The sequence below is a fragment of the Pyrus communis genome, chromosome 9 (assembly GCF_041283825.1).
Source record: "Pyrus communis isolate YQ-2024b chromosome 9, ASM4128382v1, whole genome shotgun sequence".
In the NCBI taxonomy this organism is placed as follows: Eukaryota; Viridiplantae; Streptophyta; class Magnoliopsida; order Rosales; family Rosaceae; genus Pyrus; species Pyrus communis.
In genome coordinates, this window is record NC_142573.1 from 24,032,202 (window position 1) to 24,054,778 (window position 22,577).

Below are 22,577 nucleotides of genomic sequence, written 5' to 3' on the forward strand. Positions count from 1 at the left end.
AAGTAAATAATCACAACCCGATGAACTCGTCTAACCCAACCCGTCTTAAAATGGTTTGAGTGGATTGGTTTGCCCGTTTTCTTAGGTGAAAATGGGTTTAATAATGTCACGGTTGAAGTCCAACCTGACCAACCCACCCAATGTCCACCAGCTAATTTAAAGTAAGAATGCAAATGGTGAAGCTTTCATAATATAAAAAAATGGCCCACTCTTTAAAAAAAAAAAAAAAAAAAAAAAAATTTAATGAATACAATTTAATTAAGAAAGGATAAAACTGTAAAAATTCAAATCGAAACTAACTTACACGAGGAGTAGTTAGTCAAATATCTATTTTTATTTTTATTTAGTATAAATAATATCATTTGAATAAAAAATAAAAAATAAATTCTTGTAAACACATATAAATTCAAAAAAAAAAAAAAAAAAAAAAAGTCAAAAGACCCAAGTGCCACATTCATAGGCTTGTGGCACAAGGCTAGTTTTTTTATAAATCTAGATTAAATATGAGATAATAACATAACTGTTATAAATAGGTCAAAATTAGAGAGATAACCTTTTAATGGTAGGTATGAGGTAGATATAAAATGTCACACTAAAACTATAGCACAAGAGGATAACAAATAAAAGACAGAGGAATAGATGATGTTATTGACATTTTCTCTCGTTCTCTTCTTTTATATTTTTCTGTCACTTGAAAGCATACGGAGTGCTCTATTTATAGAGCAACTCCAAACTGATGCATTAACTGCACATTGAAGTTTACAACACTTCCTTTGACAATACAACCTCCATGCATTTACAAATTCAATTTTACTTTGCATGGGCATTGAAAACTTCTACCAATGTACTGTGGGCATTCATTACCCACCAATCTTTTCAACACTCCCCTTTGGATGCTCACATATCAATATGAGTTGCCTCGTTAAAACCTTGCTTGGAAAAACCCAGTGGGAAAAAACCATAGCGAAGGAAAAAGAGTACAACTTTTCCTGGATCGTTGATATAGTGTCAAGTATGCTTATGTTGCCTCGTTAAAACCTTGATAAGGAAAACCCAGTGGGAAAAATCCTAATCGAATGAAAAAGAGTACAACAAGCATGTATCATGGATACTCCCCCCGATATATATCTCGCCCTGATTCCGCATTCTCCAAATTTAGCTGTTTGGTAAGTCGACGTAATCCGATACTTTGCACTAACTTCGGAAACTTGCACTTTGGTAGAGAATTGGTGAACAAGTCTGCCAGATTTTCATTCGAACAGATTTGTTTGACTTCAATAACTTTAGCCTTCTGAAGCTTATGTACACTGAAAAACTTTAGAGATATGTGCTTAGTCTTATCACCCTTGATGAATCCTTCCTTCATTTGGGCAGCACAGGCTGGATTATCTTCATAAATGACAATTGGATTGTCTGTCTTCGAAGTTAGACTACATGAATTCCGGATATAATGGATCATTGATATTAACCAAGAACATTCACGACTTGCTGCATGTAAAGCAAGTATTTCTGAATGATTTGAAGATGTAGCAACTAATGTTTGCTTGGTTGAGCGCCTTGAGATTGTCGTATCTCCATTCTTAAACACATATCCAGTTTGTGAACGGGCTTTATATGGATCAGGGAGAAAACCAGCATCTGCATATCCAATAAGGACCTGGTCATTTGTGGAGTTCTTTGAGTAGAAGAGATCCATGTCTGTTGTCCCACGAAGATATCGCAATACATCTTTGATACCCTTCCAATGGCGAATTGTTGGAGCAGAGCTATACCTTGCTAACAAGTTAACTGAAAAAGCTATATATGGTCTAGTACATTGTGCTAAATACAACAAAGCACCTACTGCACTCAGATATGGTACTTCTGGACCAATGACCAATTCATCATCTTCTTTTGGACGGAATGGATCTTTCTTAATGTCCAAAGAACGAACGACCACTAGTGTGCTGAGTGGATAAGCCTTGTCCATACCAAATCGCTTCAGAATTTTTTCAATGTAAGCTGATTGGTGGACCAAAATTTCACTAGCACAATGCTCGATCTGCAGGCCGAGACAATATTTTGTTTTTCCAAGGTCTTTCATTTCAAATTCACTTTTCAGATATTCAGCAGTTTTATTGAGCTCTTCAGGAGTTCCAACTAGATTCATATCATCAACATATACTGCCACTATAGCGAATCCAGAATTGGATTTCTTAATGAACACACAAGGGCAAATGATATTGTTGATATACCCTTCTTTGATCAAATACTCATTGAGAAGATTATATCACATTCATCCAAATTGTTTTAGCCCATACAATGATCGCCTTAATTTGATCGAGAGCATACCTCATAGTTTATTACTTGTTTCAGGCAACTTAAGTCCTTCTGGGACTTTCATATATATGTCAATATCTAATTCTCCATATAGATACGCAGTGATGACATCCATAAGTCGCATGTCAAGTCTTTCTTAAACCACTAAACTTATTAAGTAACGGAACGTAATTGCGTCCATTACAGGAGAGTATGTCTCCTCATAATCAATTATAGGTCTTTGAGAAAAGCCTTGTGCAACGAGTCATACTTTGAATCTTGCAATCTCGTTTTTCTCATTGCGTTTCCTTGTGAATACCCATTTGTAACCCACAAGGTTTACACTAGGCGGGGTTTGGACAACTGGTCCAAAAACATTCCGCCTTTCCGCTTAGGCCAATCCTGTCTCTGTTTGCATTCATCAACAGAGCGGGGCTCAATATCATCACTTAAGATGATTTCAGCGGCTACTGCGAATACGAAGATATCATCGATGATTATTTCATTCCGATCCCACAATTCATTTGTACATGCATAATTTACGGAGATTTCTTTGCTTTCATGTACTTCTGTCTCTTCAAGGACATGTGTCTCATCAATGACATTTTCTTTTTCTGGAAATCCAGAATCATGAATTATGGATTTATCATTCATTTTATCTTCCTGAATGATTTCATTTGGATTCAGCTATACCCTCGACTTTCTCTTTCGAGGGGCTAAATCTTTTGAACTTGGGGTCTACCACGCTTCAGGCGTGCACCAGATGAATCATTCGCTGCCACTTTATTTTGTCCAACAGGGACATCAATTCTTGCAGGTACATTTGCAACTGGTATATGTGATTTTGTCACTTTCATAGCATCATTAAATGCATCTGGCATTTGATTGGCAATACTTTGAAGATGAACGATCTTTCTCACTTCATTTTCACATTGAATGTTGCGAGGATCAAAATGAGACAAGATGGGAACAACCCATGTCAGCTCTTTCCGTTCTTCTGGAATGGTCTTTTCTCCCCCAAACGACGGGAAGACTGTCTCATCAAAGCGACAATCAGCAAAACAAGCTGTAAACATATCACCTGTCAGGAGTTCCAAATATCTAATGATAGATGGTGAATCAAAACCCACGTAAATTCCCAGTCTATGCTGAGGTCCCATTTTAATGCGTTGTGGCGGTGCAATAGGCACATAAACAGCACAACCAAAAACTCATAAATGTGAAATGTTTGGTTAATGTCCAAACACGAGTTGTACTGAAGAGTATTGATGGTTGGCTATAGGTCTCAATCGAACCAATGATGCAGCATGTAAGATCCCCATTCAGAAACTGGTAATTTGGTTTTCATAAGCAGAGTGTGAGCTATTAACTGAAGCCGCTTGATCATTGCTTCTGCTAAACCATTTTTTGTATGGACATGAGGAACAGGGTGTTCAACATTAATGCCCAATGTCATGCAATAATCATCAAAGGTTTGAGACGTAAATTCATCAGCATTATCAAATCGGATTGACTTAATGGGATAATCTAATAACTGTGCTCGTAACTTAATTATTTGAGCAAGAAGTCTCGCAAAGGCTACATTCCGAGTAGACAAGAGACAAACATGTAACCATCGGGTAGATGCATCAACCAAAACCATAAAATATCGAAATGATCCACATGATGGTTGAATAGGCCCGCAAATATCCCCTTGAATTCTTTGTAGAAATGATGGGGATTCAGCATCAACCTTTAGTTGTGATGGTCTAATTACCAACTTCCCTTGAGAACAAGCTTTGCAAGGGTTATCATTTGAGATAGCAATGTGTCTGCTCACTAATGGATGTCCATTAGAGTTAGTAATGATCATACGCATCATGGTGGATCCTGGATGACCCAGACGGTCATGCCAAAGCATGTAAACCTTTGAATCAATGAACTTTTGGTTCATGACAGTTTGTGATTCAATTGTCCTTATGTATGTATAATACAATCCACTCGATAAACCACGCAACTTCTCCAATGTACGCTTCTGGGTATCATTAGAGGTAATGCATAGATACTCAACATTTTCTGCACTTTTCGTTTCAATGTGTTATCCATTTAAGCGTATGTCTTCGAAACTCAACAAATTTCGAGTAGATCGAGTAGCATACAATGCATTCTGTATGGACAATATTGTCCCATTTGGTAACATAATCTGGGCTTTCCCCGAGCCTTCAATTACATCTAAAGGTCCTGATATTGTTGTTACCCTTACCCTTGTAAGTATTAAGCTTGAGAAATACTTTCGATCACGAAGTATTGTATGTGTGGTTACGCTGTCTGCAAGACAAATATCTCATCCATTTCTCATGTTCTAAGATTAACCACAATTTTTATCCATGCTCTATGAGTAAGATAATCAGAGTTAAAAGCAAGTTGTAACAAGAAATTTACATACCACTTTTATTGAATCTGAAATGCTTTTAAACTACAAGTTCAGCATAATAAAAGTACATCAATGATTCAATCGAACCAGTATACTTCATTTCCCCTTTCCACAATAAAGTCTGGAACATCTAGGTGGGTTGTGTTCAACTACCCTGATAAGTCAAACACTGGATCAGGTATATCCATTGGTCTACCTAGTCGAGAAAATTGGTCTCGACACCCTTCTCCTTGAGGGAGGCTTGATACAGATGCACCAGATGTTTTGGGGTACGACAAGTACGCGCCCAATGCATATTGCCACTACACCTATGGCAGGCTCATTCAGAGTTCCTAGGAGCATTGTTCATATGAGTTTTGCCTTTGTGGCGATTCACATTTTTGAAGCTCGGGCCTGAATTATGCCTAGGAACCTGGTTGTGAAATTGAACTTCATGGTTCTTACATTTCCTGTTCCACCGACCTCGCTTGTGGCCACGTCCTCATTTATGATTATCACCACCAAAGGATGTGGTGTTCATTTCGAGGGAAGTAGCATTCACTTCTGGGAATGGTGCAAATCCAGTAGGTCGAGAATGATGGTTTTTCATTAGGAGCTCATTGTTATGTTCAGCTACTAAGAGCACAGATATCAGCTGGTTATATTCAGTGTAGCCTCGTGCTATATACTGTTGCTGCTGCAGGAGCACGTTAGAGGCATGAAATGTGCTGAAAGTCTTTTCCGGCATATGTTCCTCAGTAATAGTATCCCCACAAAGCTTCATCTGAGAGGCAATTCTGAACAACGCAGAATTGTACTCTGCCACTGACTTGAAGTTATGGATCCTCAAATGAGTCCACTCATAGCGGGCCCTTGGAAGAATCATCGTTGTCTGGTGATTGTATCTGTTTCTCAAGGCATTCCAGAGAGCTAACGGATCTTCAACCTTTAAGTATTCGCTCTTTAGCGCCTCATCAAGATGGCAACGAATGAAAATCATGGTCTTTGTCCGATCTTAAGAGGATAAGCTGCTCTCTTCCCTGATGGTATCTCCAAGATTCCCTGCTTCCAGATGGATTTTGGTATCTAGTACCCAGATCAGGTAATTCTTTCCGGTAATATCCAAGGCAGCAAATTCAAGCTTCGCCAAGTTCGTCATTTTCTTTTCTGAAAGAAAATGAGATATGTAAGAACTTGCAATAATATGTATTCCTGGAGGAATATGATGTTAGAACTTCTGGTTCTTACAAATTTTTCATTTTGATCTTCAAGCCAAAATGATAAGTACTCGAAATTTCTGGCTCGAGATTTTCAGGGTGAATAAGGAGGACAATTGTACCGCACCATTCTCATTGAAATAATGTAACATAGAATGAGCGATTATTCCACACCACTCAAGTAGCAGGAAAATTAAATACGCAGAGCAGGGTGGGCGATTATACCGCACCACCTAAAATTGCAATGAAGTTAAACAGCAGGCAAATTTAATCTGTATGTTTTTCTCTCATCTCTTTCTTCTTCTTCTCACTTCTTCCTTCCTCTGTATGCTTTTATCTTATAGGCAAAAGATTACTGTAAAAACACTATTCATTTAACAAACTTTCCTCAAATGAATAGTAAAATACTGTGCATGAATAGTAATACATCCGTTTTTCTTCATATGAATAATAATCCATCTGATTTTTCTTTCGATGATAGTAATAAACTATTCATGTGGACCATTCACACAATAACAATATTATCATTGATATTTTGTAAAATTAATTTTTACAGAATATGCTATGATATTAACAGTTTTGATAACGAACTCAAAATTCTATTAATCCACCACGTGTATTGAAGAAGAAATCAAGATTTAACGTTTAATTGCTTTTTCGTATGAAGGCTGTCTTGCCTTGGGCATGTAAATCCTTTTAAACTTTGCAATTCACACCAAAAGGAGAGCGTCTACATGCTCTCCTCACACGGCATCAATGATTGTATGGAAGTTAACTCCACGCTCTTCGAGTGCGAGTATCAATTGTCAATCCACTTTCTCACCCCATCATCAACTCTCCGATTCCGATTGACTCAGATACACAACAAAATCCCCAAAACCAACCCACCCCAAAACTCACAGGGCTTTTCAGAATAATACCAACCTCTTTCAATGGCGGACACCACCGCAGAAGTAGAGCAAGAAACACCTCCACCGCCATCATCATGCTACTCGGTGATTCTGAGAATTATGAGCAAAAGGAGAACATGGGTATGTATGTTCGTGCTAGTATACGCCATCCTCCTTACTTCTTCATGGAACTTCCTCAAATCCTTGCTCTCCTGGTACGAATTGCAACCCCAATCGTCTTCGTCATCGTACGGATGGCCTGCCCTTTACGCCTCGGTGCTTCTGGGGGTGGTTTTCGGGCTGCTTTCGATGTTCGCGGCGCTTGCAGTGATGGTTCCGGCCACTCTAGTGACGTGGATCGCCATCGTGGTTCTGCTGGCCTTCTTCGGGAAGCCGAGGAGGGCGTTGGTGGTGGAAGGGAGGAAGATTACGAGAGAGATTGTTGGGATTGTGATGAGGATTTTGTTGAAGGAGGGGAACTTGGTGGCTGCTGGTTGTGCTGTTTTGGGGTATTTTGCACTTTTTAGGAGGAATGGGAATGAGGTGATTGACTGATTTGGTTGTTGGGGTTTTGGATTTTGGTAAAGTTTTCTGCTTTCCCTATCTTCTCCCCCAATTTGAAGCCATTGTTTTGTAACTTTGTATGCTATTTTTATTATTTTACTTTCAACATATCAGATTAGAAAGGGTAAAAATCTCTGACTCCCTCCCTGTGTTTTGATTTTAGTTTGGTATCTGACTGTTATTTGGTGTGTTTGTGTGTGTGTGTGTGTGTGTGTGTGTGTGTGTCTGTATCATATATCCTTCCCAAATTTAGCAACTTTATGGCCAAATATATAACACAGAATTGGAGGTGTCAGTGTTATTGTGCGTGATGATGCCGGGGTTTTTGCAGCCGCAATGTGCAGAAATTTTCAAGATGTCTTCTCTCCGTTGCAGGTGGAAGCCATGGCGATTAGAGGACCTTTTCGATTGAATGTGATTCACTTGAGATTGTTTTGGCGTTGAGGACCCATTGGTTAACCTGTATCCGATGGGGCAGATTATCGAAGACACGAAGTCCTTGCTCCCGACAATCACTGAAGTTACTTGTACCCGTATCCGTCGCCAAGCCAACAATTTAGTGCATCGTTCGGCACGTTATGGTCTTAGTGTAGATTACATTTGTGTATGTTCTGGTAATCCTCCTATTTTTGTTGTAGACACTTGATGAGGAGAATGTATCCCAGTAATATGGCAGTCATCTCTGCCTTTTTTGTAAACCACTTTTGATCTTATGAAACCCAAAAAAAAAAAAAAAAAATTGATTGTGGAAGGAAGCAAATGTATGAAGGCACAAGTTCGAAAAATATTTCGAAAGCAAGGTACATGTAATGGATGCATTGTGTTTAACTCTAGTGTCGTGAGCGTGTGAACTGGGACACAATGAGTTGAAGAAGAAGACCTTAATCTACACTAAGCGGTATTCCGTTGTTTTTTATTTAAGATTTTTGGACGATGGAAGTTTGTTGTTTCTTTCTTCCCTTTAAAGGTTTATAACTTACAAGCTTCTCCAAACTTAACCAAGCCAGTCGTATAAGACTGGTTTGAGGAGGAGGTGGAGTTGAATACAGGCTACACGGTAACCAGCAGTCTCTGCTTGTTTACTGTTTGATTCCGGTAAAACTGGACCGACCGATTACCGAGAGGTTACTACCGAATCGATAATTAGTGGAAAAGAAAATCGAAGTATTTGTGGAAATATATGAAACTAGAATCCAATTCAACAAGGTAAAAACTCTATCACTTGGTGAAACGTAGTTGAACACTTGTCCAGTAAAAAAAACAATTCACTGTAATCATACAAGTACAAACTTCACCCTTTGTGTTCGTAGAGGCTGTCCAGAGGCAAGGCGAACGATGGATGTGCCTTGAGCCTCACCTTATTATATATCTTAAATTTTGAGTGTTGTTATTGATACTCCGAAAGTCTCACTGTTTTGCTAAGTATATTTTTCTTTATATATAGAAAGTTTGGAGTACAAAATAAAATTTATAGAGTGTCAATAACTGCAACCTAAAACTTTCATCATTCATTGTATTTTAGATTCGGAAGAAAGAAAAAAAAATCTCTTATTCTCCTAAATCTAATCTGATGCATCTCAAATTTATATTCGAAAGGCCTCATTTCATCTCCTCGAGATGGCATAACTTTGAAAGCTTTCGTCTATCACTTTGGAGCCCGAACTGTCATTACAGTTTAGGGTATTTCTAAAGGTTATATCAAATACGACAACTAAGACTAAAGGACATGGTTTTCTCTATGGAAGATGCTATAATTTACATAACAGCTGAGTTATTTAACTTTTTATTTTTCGGCAATCTCTTTTTATAACAAATAAAGATGGAGTCCATTTTGTTATTTAATGTGTGAGGTCTCATAATTCACAAACTTTTAGATAATTTTTTTTATTAAAGACGGTCATAGTGGAGCCCAATATATAATAAAATAATAATTTAACACATTTCTTAGGATGAAAGAAATTTTGTGGGAGGTGTATAATCAAAATTTTAAAATGCCGATAACAATTCTCATTTTATTTATGAGATGAATTGATTGGTTAAGGAATGTCAAGGTGTCACATCCCGGCCCGGGCCCCCATCACAACCCGAGGCCGCTCCACCACCGTACCACGATATTGTCCGCTTTGGGTCCCGACCACGCCCTCACGGTTTTGTTTCTGGGAACTCACACGAGAACTTCCCGATGGGTCACCCATCCTGGGAATGCTCTCGCGCGCTACTCGCTTAACTTCGGAGTTCCCATAGAACCTGAAGCCAGTGAGCTCCCAAAAGGCCTCGTGCTAGGTAAGGATGGGAATATACATACAAGGATCATTTCCCTGGGCGATGTGGGATGTCATAATCCACCCCCCTTAGGGGTCCGACGTCCTCGTCGGCACACTCGCGACCAGGGTTAGGCTCTGATACCAAATTATCACATCCCGGCCCGGGCGACACCACTTCCCCGGCCCGCTCCACCACCGTAGCACGATATTGTCCGCTTTGGGCCCCGACCACGCCCTCAAGGTTTTGTTTCTGGGAACTCACACGAGAACTTCCCGATGGGTCACCCATCCTGTGAATGCTCTCGCGCGCTACTCGCTTAACTTCGGAGTTCCTATGGAACCCGAAGCCAGTGAGCTCTCAAAAGGCCTCGAGCTAGGTAAGGATGGGAATATACATATAAGGATCATTCTCCTGAACGATGTGGAATGTCACACAAGGTCCATAGCACACACATCCTTAACTGTTTGTAGTCGTTAAATGTGTATGTGAAGCTTACTAAACATAATTATAACGACAAAATTAACATGTGCGAGAGCTCAAGTGATCCTGACATTTTTCTCCACTTAATTTTTGCTTTCATATTTTACAAAGATTCATAGAGGTGATGTAATTTATGTAATATGTAATAAGAGCGGAATAGGGGGTAAATTCCTTCCCTTAGAACCGTACTTGAGAGTTTCCGACCTCATATGGCTCAGTGGTCAAATTCTTTTGGTGTCCTAATTTTTAATTACCCTATCTAATTGAATGAGATTTCTCAGACATATATCGGATATTTTTTTTTTCAAGTTAACCCCATCAGTCAATTCGAACCCTCGAAATTTGATCCAACAACTAAAAACAGGAGCTTCTTTAAAAGTTATAATGACTTTAATCGTTACATCAAATTTCATGGGTTCGGATTGATTGATGGGTTGTATTTGATGAAAGGGATGCGGAGATGATCCCTTTCCCACGTGGGGACAGTGGGTGTATGGAGTACAATTATTATTCTTTTATTTTATTTAGGAACTTAAAGATTATTTCACGAAAAAAAATAACTTGTCATTTATATTAGGAAGTTTTCATAAAAAAGGCTTGGGTTAAGTTTATTTAATAAAAAATCATGCTATAACTTTATTTAATGAAAAAAAAACTTAAATTTTAATGAAAAACCCTTAATTTTTAATAAAGAGGACAAAAGAACTTAAATTTTAATGAAAATGACATAATTTTAATATTAAAAAAAAAAAACTAGATGCACCTAAATGCGCGCATCCATCACAAAAACTATTTATGAAACAGTACTACACTGTTTATGAAATTAAACGATATTACACTATTTATGAAACCGCGGTACTATACTATTTATGGAAATAAACAATACTACACTATTTATTGTCCAGATTCATAAATGGTGCCTAGTTCTTGGTTCACTTTTGTAAATAGTACTTAGTTATTAGGTCATGTTTCATAAATAGTGTATAGTAATTGATGCAGTTTCATAAATAGTGTCTCATTCTTGATCCATAAATAATGCCTAGTTCTTGATCCACTTTCATATGTAATGAGTAGTCCTTGATTATATTTCATAAATAGTATCTAGTTGTTGGTCCAGTTTTATAAATAATGTCTCTTTTTTAATCCAGTGTTTTATATTGAACTCTTTCAATTTTTTATATTTTCTAATCAAACAAAGAACCGATTAGAACTTGAGGAAATTGAAAATTCATATGGTTCACAACTCAGTGTTTTTTTTTGGAGTTCCTTATGTTATGTTAATGAAGTCCACAAGTTGTATCTAAGAATGCTTTTTTATTTTCTTCCCAAAAAACCCCCTTCTCCTGCAAGTTTTTATATTTTTATTTTTATTTTTTATAAATGCCCTTTCTCCTGCCATCAATCACTCCACATAAATATTTTTTTAAAACGGTTGCGGCATACATTTTAAATGGATAAAAAACTCCATAGAAGCAAATACATCGGCTGGGAAAAAGCACCAGCACACCAAACCAAACAAAATCTAGAAAAAACGCTGTGCAATTGTGCGCGTAGTTAGGTTTTTTTTGGTTTTTTAAAGGGAAGTTTTAACGAAAAGTCACGGTATTGTTCAGTTTAACGAAAAATTATATTTTTACATTAAATCTTATCATTAAAACTCAAAGTTTTCAAACCCTTTTCATTAGTTTTTTTTTTTTAATCTTTATCATTAAATAAAGTTATAGAATGATTTTTTGTTAAAATTCAAAGTTTTAAAGTTATTTTCATTAGTTTTTTTTTTTATATTGGAGTTCTATTAAAAGGTGGGTGAGGAAGAGTGTTAAGAATAGTTCTCACCACACATGGCCACTTAGTAATTGGAATAAAATTGTAAATATCAGTTCAGCGAAGTTAATTAAATAATGTACCTTTTCATCTATTGTGTTTAAATTTGAATTCTTTCGCATAATTTAGATTAACAAAAAAAATGAATAAATTAATTAGGAAAAACAAATAATTTTGTTTTTAAATACAAGTGATATCCCTACTTTAAACTACATTAGCAATAAGTTTGAATCCAAAATAAAATGGGCGATAGAGTAAGATCCAACTACTCACCCAAGTAATCCAATACGTAACATATATAAATTTAGCCAACGTAAGCACATTAATCAGGAAGAAGTAAGGAATGATTCTTCCTTTTCTTTTTCCTCCTTTTGGTAAAGGAAAAGAACCTCCAACTACATTCTTGAACTCCGAGGACTTTTTCCAATGAGACAACAAAGCATCTACCAACTTCATCATAAGAAACAAAGCATATAAAACATCTCTCCATTCGTCCTTCCTATAGGGCAGCCTTGATACAAATATGATTAGAAATAATGCCTTGACAATTAACAGTCTTAAAGTGGTTTATTGTATTCACTTTAGTCTCAATTTTGCCCTATCATCATTTTTTGGTTTAATTATTTCTTCGGTTTGTTCACAGTGTAATATACTCATCTACTTGTTCTGTTTTTTTTTCACCCACCTATTAGTGTAATTATTCATGACAAATGCATATAAGGTGAACGGAAAAATAGAATAGGCGAGCATTGATGATAGCACTCGCTAACAATCTTAAACATTACGTAAAGGGTGTTAAGGAGTTAATATACGTTACCAAAGAATTGGAGATGTAAGGAGATTAAAAGAGAGCTAAAACAGACTATATTTGTGTTTAATCTCAATTTTCCCAAATTGTTTTCATGTTTTTAGTACCAAAAATAGAAGAGAAGCAACTAGCTTTGTGCTGATAAACCTCATTTCGGCATATCTAACCGGTGTTCGAACCGTCACAACTTACTTCTTTGGTTATTTCCATTTGTTTAGATTTTGTTTGGTGCTGACCACGGATTTCAGTGTCGTATTCAATTTGAATTCTGAGAGATTTTAATTCTTTTAATGGATCTAACACTATGTTTGGATGAGGGAAATAAACATAGAATTTTGGTAAAAGTCAGAATTTATAAATTAACAAGCATCAATTCTCTTGTTTAGATTCATAAACATAGAAATTTAGAATTTCTGCGTGGAAAAAAAACTTAGAATTTGGGACCTCCAAATCCCAAGTTCAAATTCCATGTAAATAGGTGTCATTTCTCAATTTCTATGATTGATAGTTTAAAAATAACAAATTCCCTATTCAATTCCATTGTTCTTTTAGGTTAACCAAACAAGAAAATTTACAAATTCTAGAAAATAAAATCTCGTCATTTCAATTTCCGTCATTTTTAAATTCGTTAATAATCTTAAATTTCTTCGCCCAAACATAGTGTAAAGGTATTCAATTAGGATTTTAAGTGAATTCAATCTATATTCAACTAAAATTTTAAGATAGTTTATTTAAATTCTCATAGATTGGGTCTATTCAATTATGATTATAAAAAAGTTTATAATGTTTTAGGTATATTCAATTAGGAATTTATTTAAAATTTTTTAAAAAATTGAGGAATTTGAGAGAATTAAAAAAATTTCGTAGTCTATTATAGGCATTCACAATCTCAACTCTTCCTCTAAGATTTCAAGATAATTGAATCAAAATTTTACATGAAATATCTACAAATCAATTAAACTCTATCAAAATTCCTAAATTTATAAATTTAATAAAACCTTCAAAATCTCAATTAAATACACCAACATAACATTTATGAAATCAATTACTAAATTTCAACCAAATATAATGCAACTTGTGCCTGACATTATATAATTGAGGGTGATGAGAAGACCGGGTCTGACATTCAGGAAAACCGTGTCCTTGTTTATCGGAGGAATTGTGTCCAAAATTTGTTTATGCACTATTGCATTCTACAACTGTTTTGCTTATTATATTTTTGGGTAAATTACAATGTACCACATCAGGTTTGAGGTCTATTATAATCTCATACAACATTTTCAAAACATTTCACTTTCATACCTTAAGTATTATTTTATTTCAATATAATACATCCGTTACATTTTCTATCCATTGTTCAGTTAAGAGTTGACGTGGCTGTCACATTTGTGCCATGTGACAAAAAAACATTAAAAAAATAATTAATTAAAGAAAAGTAAAAAAAAATCCCAGAAACCCATCCTTTCCCCTTCCCCGCAACCCCCCCTCACCCCTCTCCTTCACCCCTCCATTAATCGAAATTGGATGTAAGCAGCAGCTGTTGCTGAATTTGTAGCAGCCAAATCCAGTTTTTTTTTTTAATCCTTTTTAGCTGCTTTGATTTGAGAAATAAATTAATATTATAGGAAGCTTTTGTTTGGTAATTTCTAAATAGTTTGATGTAGTGGATTCTGCAAAATAATATAAAGAAAAAGTATTAATACAAAGAAATGCACCAAATAAATATAAAGAAAGCATATCACATGATTGATCTTTTGGGATCTGTCAATCTAAGAAGTCCAAAATCAACTTCTTTTTTTTTAAGTTTAAAGTTCAAAATCATTGCCAGAATCTAAACCATCGAGATTGAAACTTGATTTGATTTTTTTAATTATGAGCGAGATTTTGCACTGATTTACTTTAAAAAGATGAGAGATGTCAAGTACTTTTTTTTATTTTTTATCAAATGATAATTTTTGTTATATTTAGATATTAAATTAATCACTAAAGAGTTAAATATTTCAATACGAAATGATACTTTAAACACATATTTTGTGAATTAAAGAGAAAGAAATTAGTCACCAGATCGATTCACCGCTTGCTAAACATCGATTAATGTGGCAATAAGGTGAGGTGTGAGCATGTAATATTACTTCTTTTTTACCCTTTTTCTTTTTGTAAATTGGAGTTGTTTTCATATTTCTATGAGTAGGTGAGACTGAAATCGAACAAGACAAACTTGTTCAGGGAAAGATTAAAATTCAAGAAAAGCAGTGAAATCAGGTACCTCAGAATCTCAGATCTAAACACAACACAACCAGGCAGCAAACAGTTTGATACTAACACTGCAACCACACCACACACCCACCAGTCTCTGTCTCTCTGTCTCTCTCTCTCTCTCTCTACACTCCCTCTCTCTCTTCGCCTTCCATTGATAATATTTCTCCATTTTTGACTATTGTCTTCTTGGTTGAACATGTTAGCTCTGATTTCTCTGCCATATTCCCCACATGCCCTCAGACCTTCCTCCACCCTTGTTGCATAAAACTTCCCTTTTTCTCCTTTTCCACTTATATATCAGGATAGCAGTTTACTACAGAAAGATCTGGGTGTTCATATCTAGGGTCTGAGGATCATAATCTCATCTGGGTACCAATAATTTCAGGATTTTGTTGAAATTTAGCCAAAAGGGTGTCCAAAAATTCTTCAAATCTGCCCAAATTTTGGGGCTTTTTATGATCTTGAGGTTCTCTGCAAAGAAGAAGAAAATGGTAGTGGCAGGAAATGGTCTGTTCTACCCAATTCTCGGATTCGTGTCCTGTGTGGCCTTCATCTACATGTCTTTCGGTAACTTGGGTTCTAATGTTGGCGACGAAAAGAAGTTGAGTTTTGTGGGGAGGAATGGGACTCAGTTCATGTTGGATGGCAAGGCATTTTACATTAATGGGTGGAATTCTTACTGGTTGATGGATCAAAGTGTGGATGAGTATAGAAAGCCGAGGGTCCGTAAAATTCTGCAAGCCGGTGCGAAAATGGGCCTTACCGTCTGCCGGACTTGGGCGTTTAACGACGGCGAGTACAATGCCCTCCAGATTTCCCCTGGTCACTTCAATGAGGAAGTGTTCAAGGTATTATTCATAATCCATGTACTTTCCATTTATTTTGTTTTATATTGCAAATGTTGATAGCTGTTATGTGGGAAACCTTTGCCTTAGGAGTTCATTGAACATAAATTTCGAAACTTTGTTTAATGCGATCGAGTTCTGACCTTTCTCTGTGTACTTGTTTGGGTGCTTCAATTTGGTGTTTACCTAAGTGGTGATCATGTTTTGCCATATCTATACATGAATGTATTATCAGTGAAGGTTTGCAACTGAAGTAGTAAAATTACAGTTCCATATAACTAAGACGGTAAATGATCATTTTTTGCCCAAACTAAATGCAGGTCAGGTCAGGTGATTCCTTGTTAATAGATTATCTTGCTTTCTGAAAGTGGGAATAACATAGCAAGAGGGTTGGGACAAAGTTTTTATATGTTTTGATACTGATTAATGCATTCATGAATGTAGCACAATTGGAAGATCATCAAGTCATGTTTAGGGGTTTCTTAACAATAGAGACATAACACGAAATGTTTTGGACAATAATGTAGTAAAATTTACGTATGCTTTCTGCCATATTTTTTCAACTTCTCGGCTTGCACCTAAGGAATAATATAGTGGAATTCTCTACATGTTCTATTATTGCTGTTCATAATACATTTTTAAGCCAGGCTAATTGGAAGTGTCCACACTATGCGGCATGTACCTATGAATACCATTTAATTTTTGCCATTATTTTTGTTATTTTTAGAAGTACCATTTGTTAATGATCTTTCTCCATATTTTTGTTCTTTGTTATAACAATTTAATTTGGTGACAGGCTTTGGATCATGTCATTGTAGAAGCTAGACAACAGGGCATCAGGCTGCTCCTTTGCTTAGTCAATAACTTGCAAGCATATGGCGGGAAGACTCAGTATGTAAAGTGGGCTTGGGAAGAAGGTGTTGGTTTGAGCGCTTCCAATGATTCCTTTTTCTTCGATCCATCTATTCGCAATTATTTCAAGAACTACGTCAAGGTAATTTTGTTTGTTGCTTTACTTCCCAGGAACAAAATGTTGCACTGCTCTTTGATGATACTTTGATAGCTCGGAGCATCTCCAATGAGCTCCCTAAATGAGCTCCTAACTAGAATTTAGGGAGGATTTCAAAAAAAATCAACTCCAGTTATGCTCCCTATCCACCTCCTAAGATAGGGTTTTGTCTAGGAGTTCCTAAATATAGGGAGGGAGAAAGGAGCTCGTAGTGGCTCTCTATAATTAATGCTAATTGTTTTAAATAAATAATCAATTCCTATTGGCTAATTATTGACTCTTAGTCATTATAAGTTATAACTCTCTAAACCAGGGAGTAAGGTTGGAGTACACTTTTTTAGAGAGCTCCTAAAATAACATTTTGACAGTTTTAGCATGATTGGAGATGCTCTCATAATCTTAGATTTTCTTGTTGATGAGTAGAAAACTATTAATAGTATGCCATTGTTACATTTATTATATTTTGAAATGAAGAAACAAAATATGGTATGAGGTTAAACTTTGGGAGTCCCAATATTTCATAGGATACTTTAGTTCATCCAGAAGTATTTATGTTGCCATGAAGGCGGGGTACGGGGACAAAGTTTTGCTGCCAAGATGACGTACTAAACACTACTAGGTTTACTTGTTGAACATTTGGTCACACATAATGTAACGTAAGCTTTTTGCTACTAGGTATAACAAGTAAGGCTGCAAAACCTCTGAATATCATGATCCATTGGAAAGATTGTACTAAATCTCCAATTGGATCTCGTACAGAGTCATTTGGTTAGAAGGACTTGAAATATCTTTCATTCGTTGACCTTTCTAACTTTCTTATCCTTCCCTTTCCCCTGTTCCTACTAAGATACAAATGGAAGGATCTATCTGAGTGCCATATTTTTTCACTCATGATCACATGAAGTTGAGGAAAATTATGAATTTTAAGGCACCGGACCATTAACAGGATTGTGGCATTTAAGATTTATGAGATACAGGTGATGTCTCTGGATTTTGGTAGCCATTTGTAAATATAACATTATGGAGGGCATGTTTAACTATTGTGGATTCTAAAGTGTTTGATTGTTATGAGTTAAATGATTTTGTACCTTGCTGGTATCCTGAATAGGCCATTACTTCTCCTTCGGTGATTTGTTTCTCTGAAATAACAGAAACCCCAAGAATCTTTGTTTTAATCAATTTTGGCGCTGTGATGATTTATAAGTTTATAACCGATTCTAATTCATTTCCTTTTTTCCTCCAGACTATCCTAACAAGGAAGAATACTCTCAATGGAATTGAGTATAGAAATGATCCTACCATTTTCGCGTGGGAATTAATAAATGAACCTCGTTGCATAACTGATGCTTCAGGCGACACTCTCCAAGTATGTTTTCAACTATTGAGACTGCCTTCTTACAATTATGAATAAATAAGAATAAATGTACTAATTCAAACTGCCACGAGATCTTTTCATTTGCTTATATGCATTTTATATATCCTTCTACGAGGATTTAATTTAATTTTTTGTGGAACCAAATTAGGTATGTGTAAAATTTGATGTTTTGTGGGCAAAATAACACACTTTTTTTCTTTCTAATTTTACTTGTCTTTGTTGCTGATCCAGAGGGATATGATAGGTCGCCTGCATTGGTGAATGGTGTCCAGTCCAGTTTAGTAGGAATTACTTGGTGTCCATCCTTTAACTTGCTTGTGATTTCTTTGTGATTTGCGCTTTTAGGAAAATAATAGGAATTAGTAGAGATTAGAGAACTACTGCTACCAATTTTTCTTTCTCTTACTTTGGGCAAAGAGCTTCGTATTCTAATAATTCAACGGTTCTTAATTATTATATTTTCCTTCCAAGTTAAGGGGTTGTTATCTTTAATATTTCTGTGGGTGAGGTGGGGTGGGAGGTGGGCTTGGGGCGTCTCTGTAACCTCTCCTATTAGAACATGAGTTAATTGTCTCTTATACTGTTGCAGGATTGGATTGAAGAAATGTCAGCTTTTGTGAAAGCAATTGACAAGAATCACCTGCTGACCGTGGGCCTCGAAGGATTTTATGGTCCTAAAAGCCCTAAAAGGTTGACTGCAAATCCAGAAATGTGGGCATCCAGACTTGGATCAGATTTTATTCGCAACTCCAAGATCCCCAATATTGATTTCGCCTCTGTTCATATCTACCCTGACCATTGGTAAGCATTTGCATGTTGATTTACATTAAATGAAATTTCTCAAGTCGATATGAGGGAAATCAGATCTTACCAACAACTTATTAGAAATCTTATAAATATTTGCATGGATGGTCCTTCTCTACATAATCAGATATGCATCTTACATAATTGATTACGATGGAGAGGCATGCCGCATATCCCTAACTTGGGTCTTATCAGATCAGCTCACCTTAGCAAATAATCCAAGCTAACCCTTGGATCTAAGTCCACCTTTTTTAAAATTCAAATCTTGAAAATGGACCTTTATTGAAATAAGTGCCATTCTCTAAATCTTTAACTTAGATATGAACGGGTGAGATGTACAGTGATACAACTCGTCATTCATATTTTGAAACGGTCTAAAAGAACAAACTAATTTAATGACCTATGAGGCTCTGTTTGGTGGGCTGGTTGGGATAGGTTGTGACCAATTAAAATGGAATTGAGTCCAGTCCCTTGTTTGTTGTGTCAAAATGTGACATGGACATGACTCGACATGTTGGAATCCACAACAGCGCGGGATATCTAACCTATCCTTATACATGGGTAAACAAGTCCTTTCTTACAAGTCCCTACAAGTCCAATTCTATCCCTAAGGCCCAAACGGACCCTAAGAGAATAATTATAAGCGTAGGAACATGTTCATTTTCTCTGTACTTTCAACTCAAATTATTGACCGTGTGGATTCATGATTGAATGTGTGGTCAAAGTTAACATGATATCTCAAACTATTTGGCAAGAATATATTATGGAGTCCATTTTAGATTTTATTCAGTATTTAGTCATCTCATGTGCTCTATTTCATTTGTTTCATTCTAGAATGTAATTAGGTCTTTTCTATCCTTTAGTTCAGCGCTCCCAACCTCATGACCGTAATAAATTAATTTTGTGAAAGGATGTTTACCCTTGTACATTCCTTATGGTACATCTAACCAGTACTCACTTCGTCCTCACTTTTTGGGTAGGTTCCATGATGAAGAATTTCACGAGAACCTCAAATTTGTCTCCAAGTGGATGCATTCTCACATTGAAGACGGGGACAATGAACTGAATAAACCCATCATGTTCACCGAATATGGATTGTCAAACCAGAACAAGGACTTTGAACCATCTCAGCGTGAGAGGTTTTACAAAACTATTCTAGACGTGATATACAAATCTGCCAAGAAAAACCGGTCTGGAGCAGGTGCTTTAGCCTGGCAGTTTCTCGTTGAAGGAATGGACGAGTATAATGATGAATTTGGGATTGTTCCGTGGGAAAGACCGTCTGAGTATAAGATGATAGTAGAACAATCATGCAGGTTGGCTAGACTCAAGGGACCAACTCAACAACAGCGAAATTTGAAAGACTTGTGTTCGCAAAGAAAGTGAAATGCTTATTATTTGTCAGCAGAAAAATTCAATTCCTTGGGAGGGTTGGGGCTATATATTTACGATTTGACGGTGCTTAAAGGAGAGATGCAGGTTCGACTGTGTTCTATATCCTTCCCACATCATATGGAAGATGTAATTTCATCTTGAATGAAATGTAAGTTATAGAAAATGTTATAATTGTGATGTTATCGAAAGCTTTTCGTGATGAAAGAGTACAGATTAACAGCCAAAAGAAGTCTTTTGAACTATTGATTAGGTTGCTTTGCTTGTTAGAAATGGTATCCGCAGTCCTGAAACACTGTTTTAAAGCACTGGATAGGTATGATACCTCTCTCTATGAAAACTCTACTTCTCTTGTAATGATATCTACAGACTACCGCGGTCGTGATTTTTATACAACCGCTTTCGTTCTGGCGCGATTTCATCTTCTGAACTTCAATTGATGCAGTTATACAGCATTTTGCTATGCGATCACACGAAAACGACTTGTCACCGTAAATTATTTTCCAGTGCTCCTATCTCACTCCTACTTGACTTGTGCATATACACATGAAACATTAACAGGGGAATGAAGTTCTTTCATTCTCAAATGTTAAAGTCGACCGGTTACACAAAAATTTGGCATAAAACAAGAAGCTCCAGCAAAATTTAACATCCCCCGTACTTGACGCTGTCAGAAATTAAGAACATCCGCTCAGGCACACGACACATATGAATATTTGATACAATCCAGTCTTATTATGAAATTGCTGGCTTAGAACTTCAATCGAGTGCGAAGAAATTAACGATCTTCTTAATGAATGTCGTCGGACGCATAACCCCAATTTAATGAAATGATGGTAAAAAATGGCTAAGAACAATTTCTGTCCTGCAATTCAACACCAATAAATAAATATGCACTTTTCTTTCATACATCTGAAAATGCAAAAACAAACGACTTCAACATGAAGCTACGTTTTGCCAACCTGGGCCAAGTCCTTACCAGAGACCTGACTGTTCTCCTTTCCCATCCTGGTTTTGCCCTTCACATTCTTGTCCTTAAAACTCAGTTTATTTACCTCCTCTGCCACCTTCAACACAGTCTCAGCAGCCTCATCGTTCACCGATCTCCGACTACGAGTCCTTTCCGATCCGCCACTCAAACCCTTTGAAGGGCTCGTGCTGTTAACTCTCCCAGCCTCCATAGTCACCTTATCAAACTCATCCGCCAGCTTCTTCACAAGCCTCCTCTCCTCCACAACCTCCGCCTCCTGTTCTTCCTCATCGATTTCATTGATCAGATCCCAGAACCTCCGGCGTTTTGTTGCAATCGGAGCCGGAGGGGGCGAATCAGAGGAAGCCCTCTTGCCAGAGGCGCTTGAAGCTGAGGCCGCCCATGGACCAGTAGGCCTCATTGACCCACGAGAGTAGGGGGTCGAGGACGTCGGCAGGTGGGTCGACCCGGTGGTCGTTGAACTTGACATCGGTGTAGATGCGGGGGCGGGGGAGGGTGTTTCCGAAGAACTTGGCGGGGCTAATTGTTTTGAGCTTCATCACCATGGCTGCTGAATGAATGGGCTGAAGTGTTGGCTTGGGAATTTCCACAAACAGGTGGGGGGCAATATAATTAATGGATTTGCAGGTTTCAGATTTGATAAGGGGGTTATAAAGAAGGTGGTGTGGCGGGATTTTTTGGGCGGCATAATTTTCGCGCTAAAATTTTTGGAGTTTTTTTTTGTTTTTGTTGTTGTAATGTTTTGGAAGGGAGGCAGATTTAATCCATCATTTGAGCAAAATGCACGGTTACTTTTCACTTTCTCATTTGTGGATTCAACAATCTTTTTCTGCATCTAAAAGGAAAGAGATCCTTTCCGATTTCTTCCATCACGGTCACCGATCAAGTGATTCAAACCTTCTAAATTTCATTTAACACTTAAAAATTATCACAACTTTTAAGAAATCAAAATAAGTGGGTCATTTGATGAAATTTAAAATGTCCAAATCACTTGATTCGATAGTCATTAGGAAAGAGATTCGGAGATCATCTCTATTTCCTTTCTAAATTCAATTTTTTTCCCTTTGATTATGATCAAAATAAAATTAGATATTCAATCAATATATTAATTGGGATTAATCTCAGTTTATTATCTTGTAATTTGTTGGTTTTGAAACAATTGGT

The 22,577-nt window shown here is 36.7% G+C and overlaps 3 protein-coding genes and 1 pseudogene across 5 annotated transcripts; 2 read left to right on the top strand and 2 right to left on the bottom strand.

Annotated features, from left to right (window-relative positions):
• Positions 1-5,192: 5,192 nt before the first annotated feature.
• Positions 5,193-5,690, bottom strand: LOC137740719 (uncharacterized). The gene has a single exon (XM_068480542.2). The coding sequence runs from the start codon at positions 5,688-5,690 to the stop codon at positions 5,193-5,195; it is 498 nt and encodes a 165-aa protein (XP_068336643.2).
• Positions 5,691-6,658: 968 nt separating this feature from the next.
• LOC137739973 (uncharacterized) lies at positions 6,659-8,189 on the top strand. 3 transcript variants are annotated; one of them, XM_068479742.2, is made up of 2 exons: positions 6,659-7,378; positions 7,615-8,189. In XM_068479742.2, exon 1 carries the CDS (start codon positions 6,840-6,842, stop codon positions 7,350-7,352), a length of 513 nt encoding a protein of 170 aa, XP_068335843.1. In that variant the 5' UTR covers positions 6,659-6,839; the 3' UTR covers positions 7,353-7,378; positions 7,615-8,189. The 3 variants fall into 3 exon arrangements, with proteins under 3 accessions (XP_068335843.1, XP_068335844.1, XP_068335842.1); XM_068479743.2 differs by having other exon boundaries at positions 7,693-8,189; XM_068479741.2 differs by having other exon boundaries at positions 6,662-7,378; positions 7,737-8,189.
• A 6,616-nt stretch (positions 8,190-14,805) lies between these two features.
• On the top strand, positions 14,806-20,833 carry LOC137739493 (mannan endo-1,4-beta-mannosidase 2). Its single transcript, XM_068479079.2, has 5 exons — positions 14,806-15,845; positions 16,639-16,836; positions 18,095-18,217; positions 18,816-19,027; positions 20,011-20,833. Exons 1-5 carry the CDS (start codon positions 15,453-15,455, stop codon positions 20,414-20,416), a joined length of 1,332 nt encoding a protein of 443 aa, XP_068335180.2. The 5' UTR covers positions 14,806-15,452; the 3' UTR covers positions 20,417-20,833.
• A 302-nt stretch (positions 20,834-21,135) lies between these two features.
• On the bottom strand, positions 21,136-22,109 carry LOC137739494 (uncharacterized; annotated as a pseudogene).
• Positions 22,110-22,577: the final 468 nt, after the last annotated feature.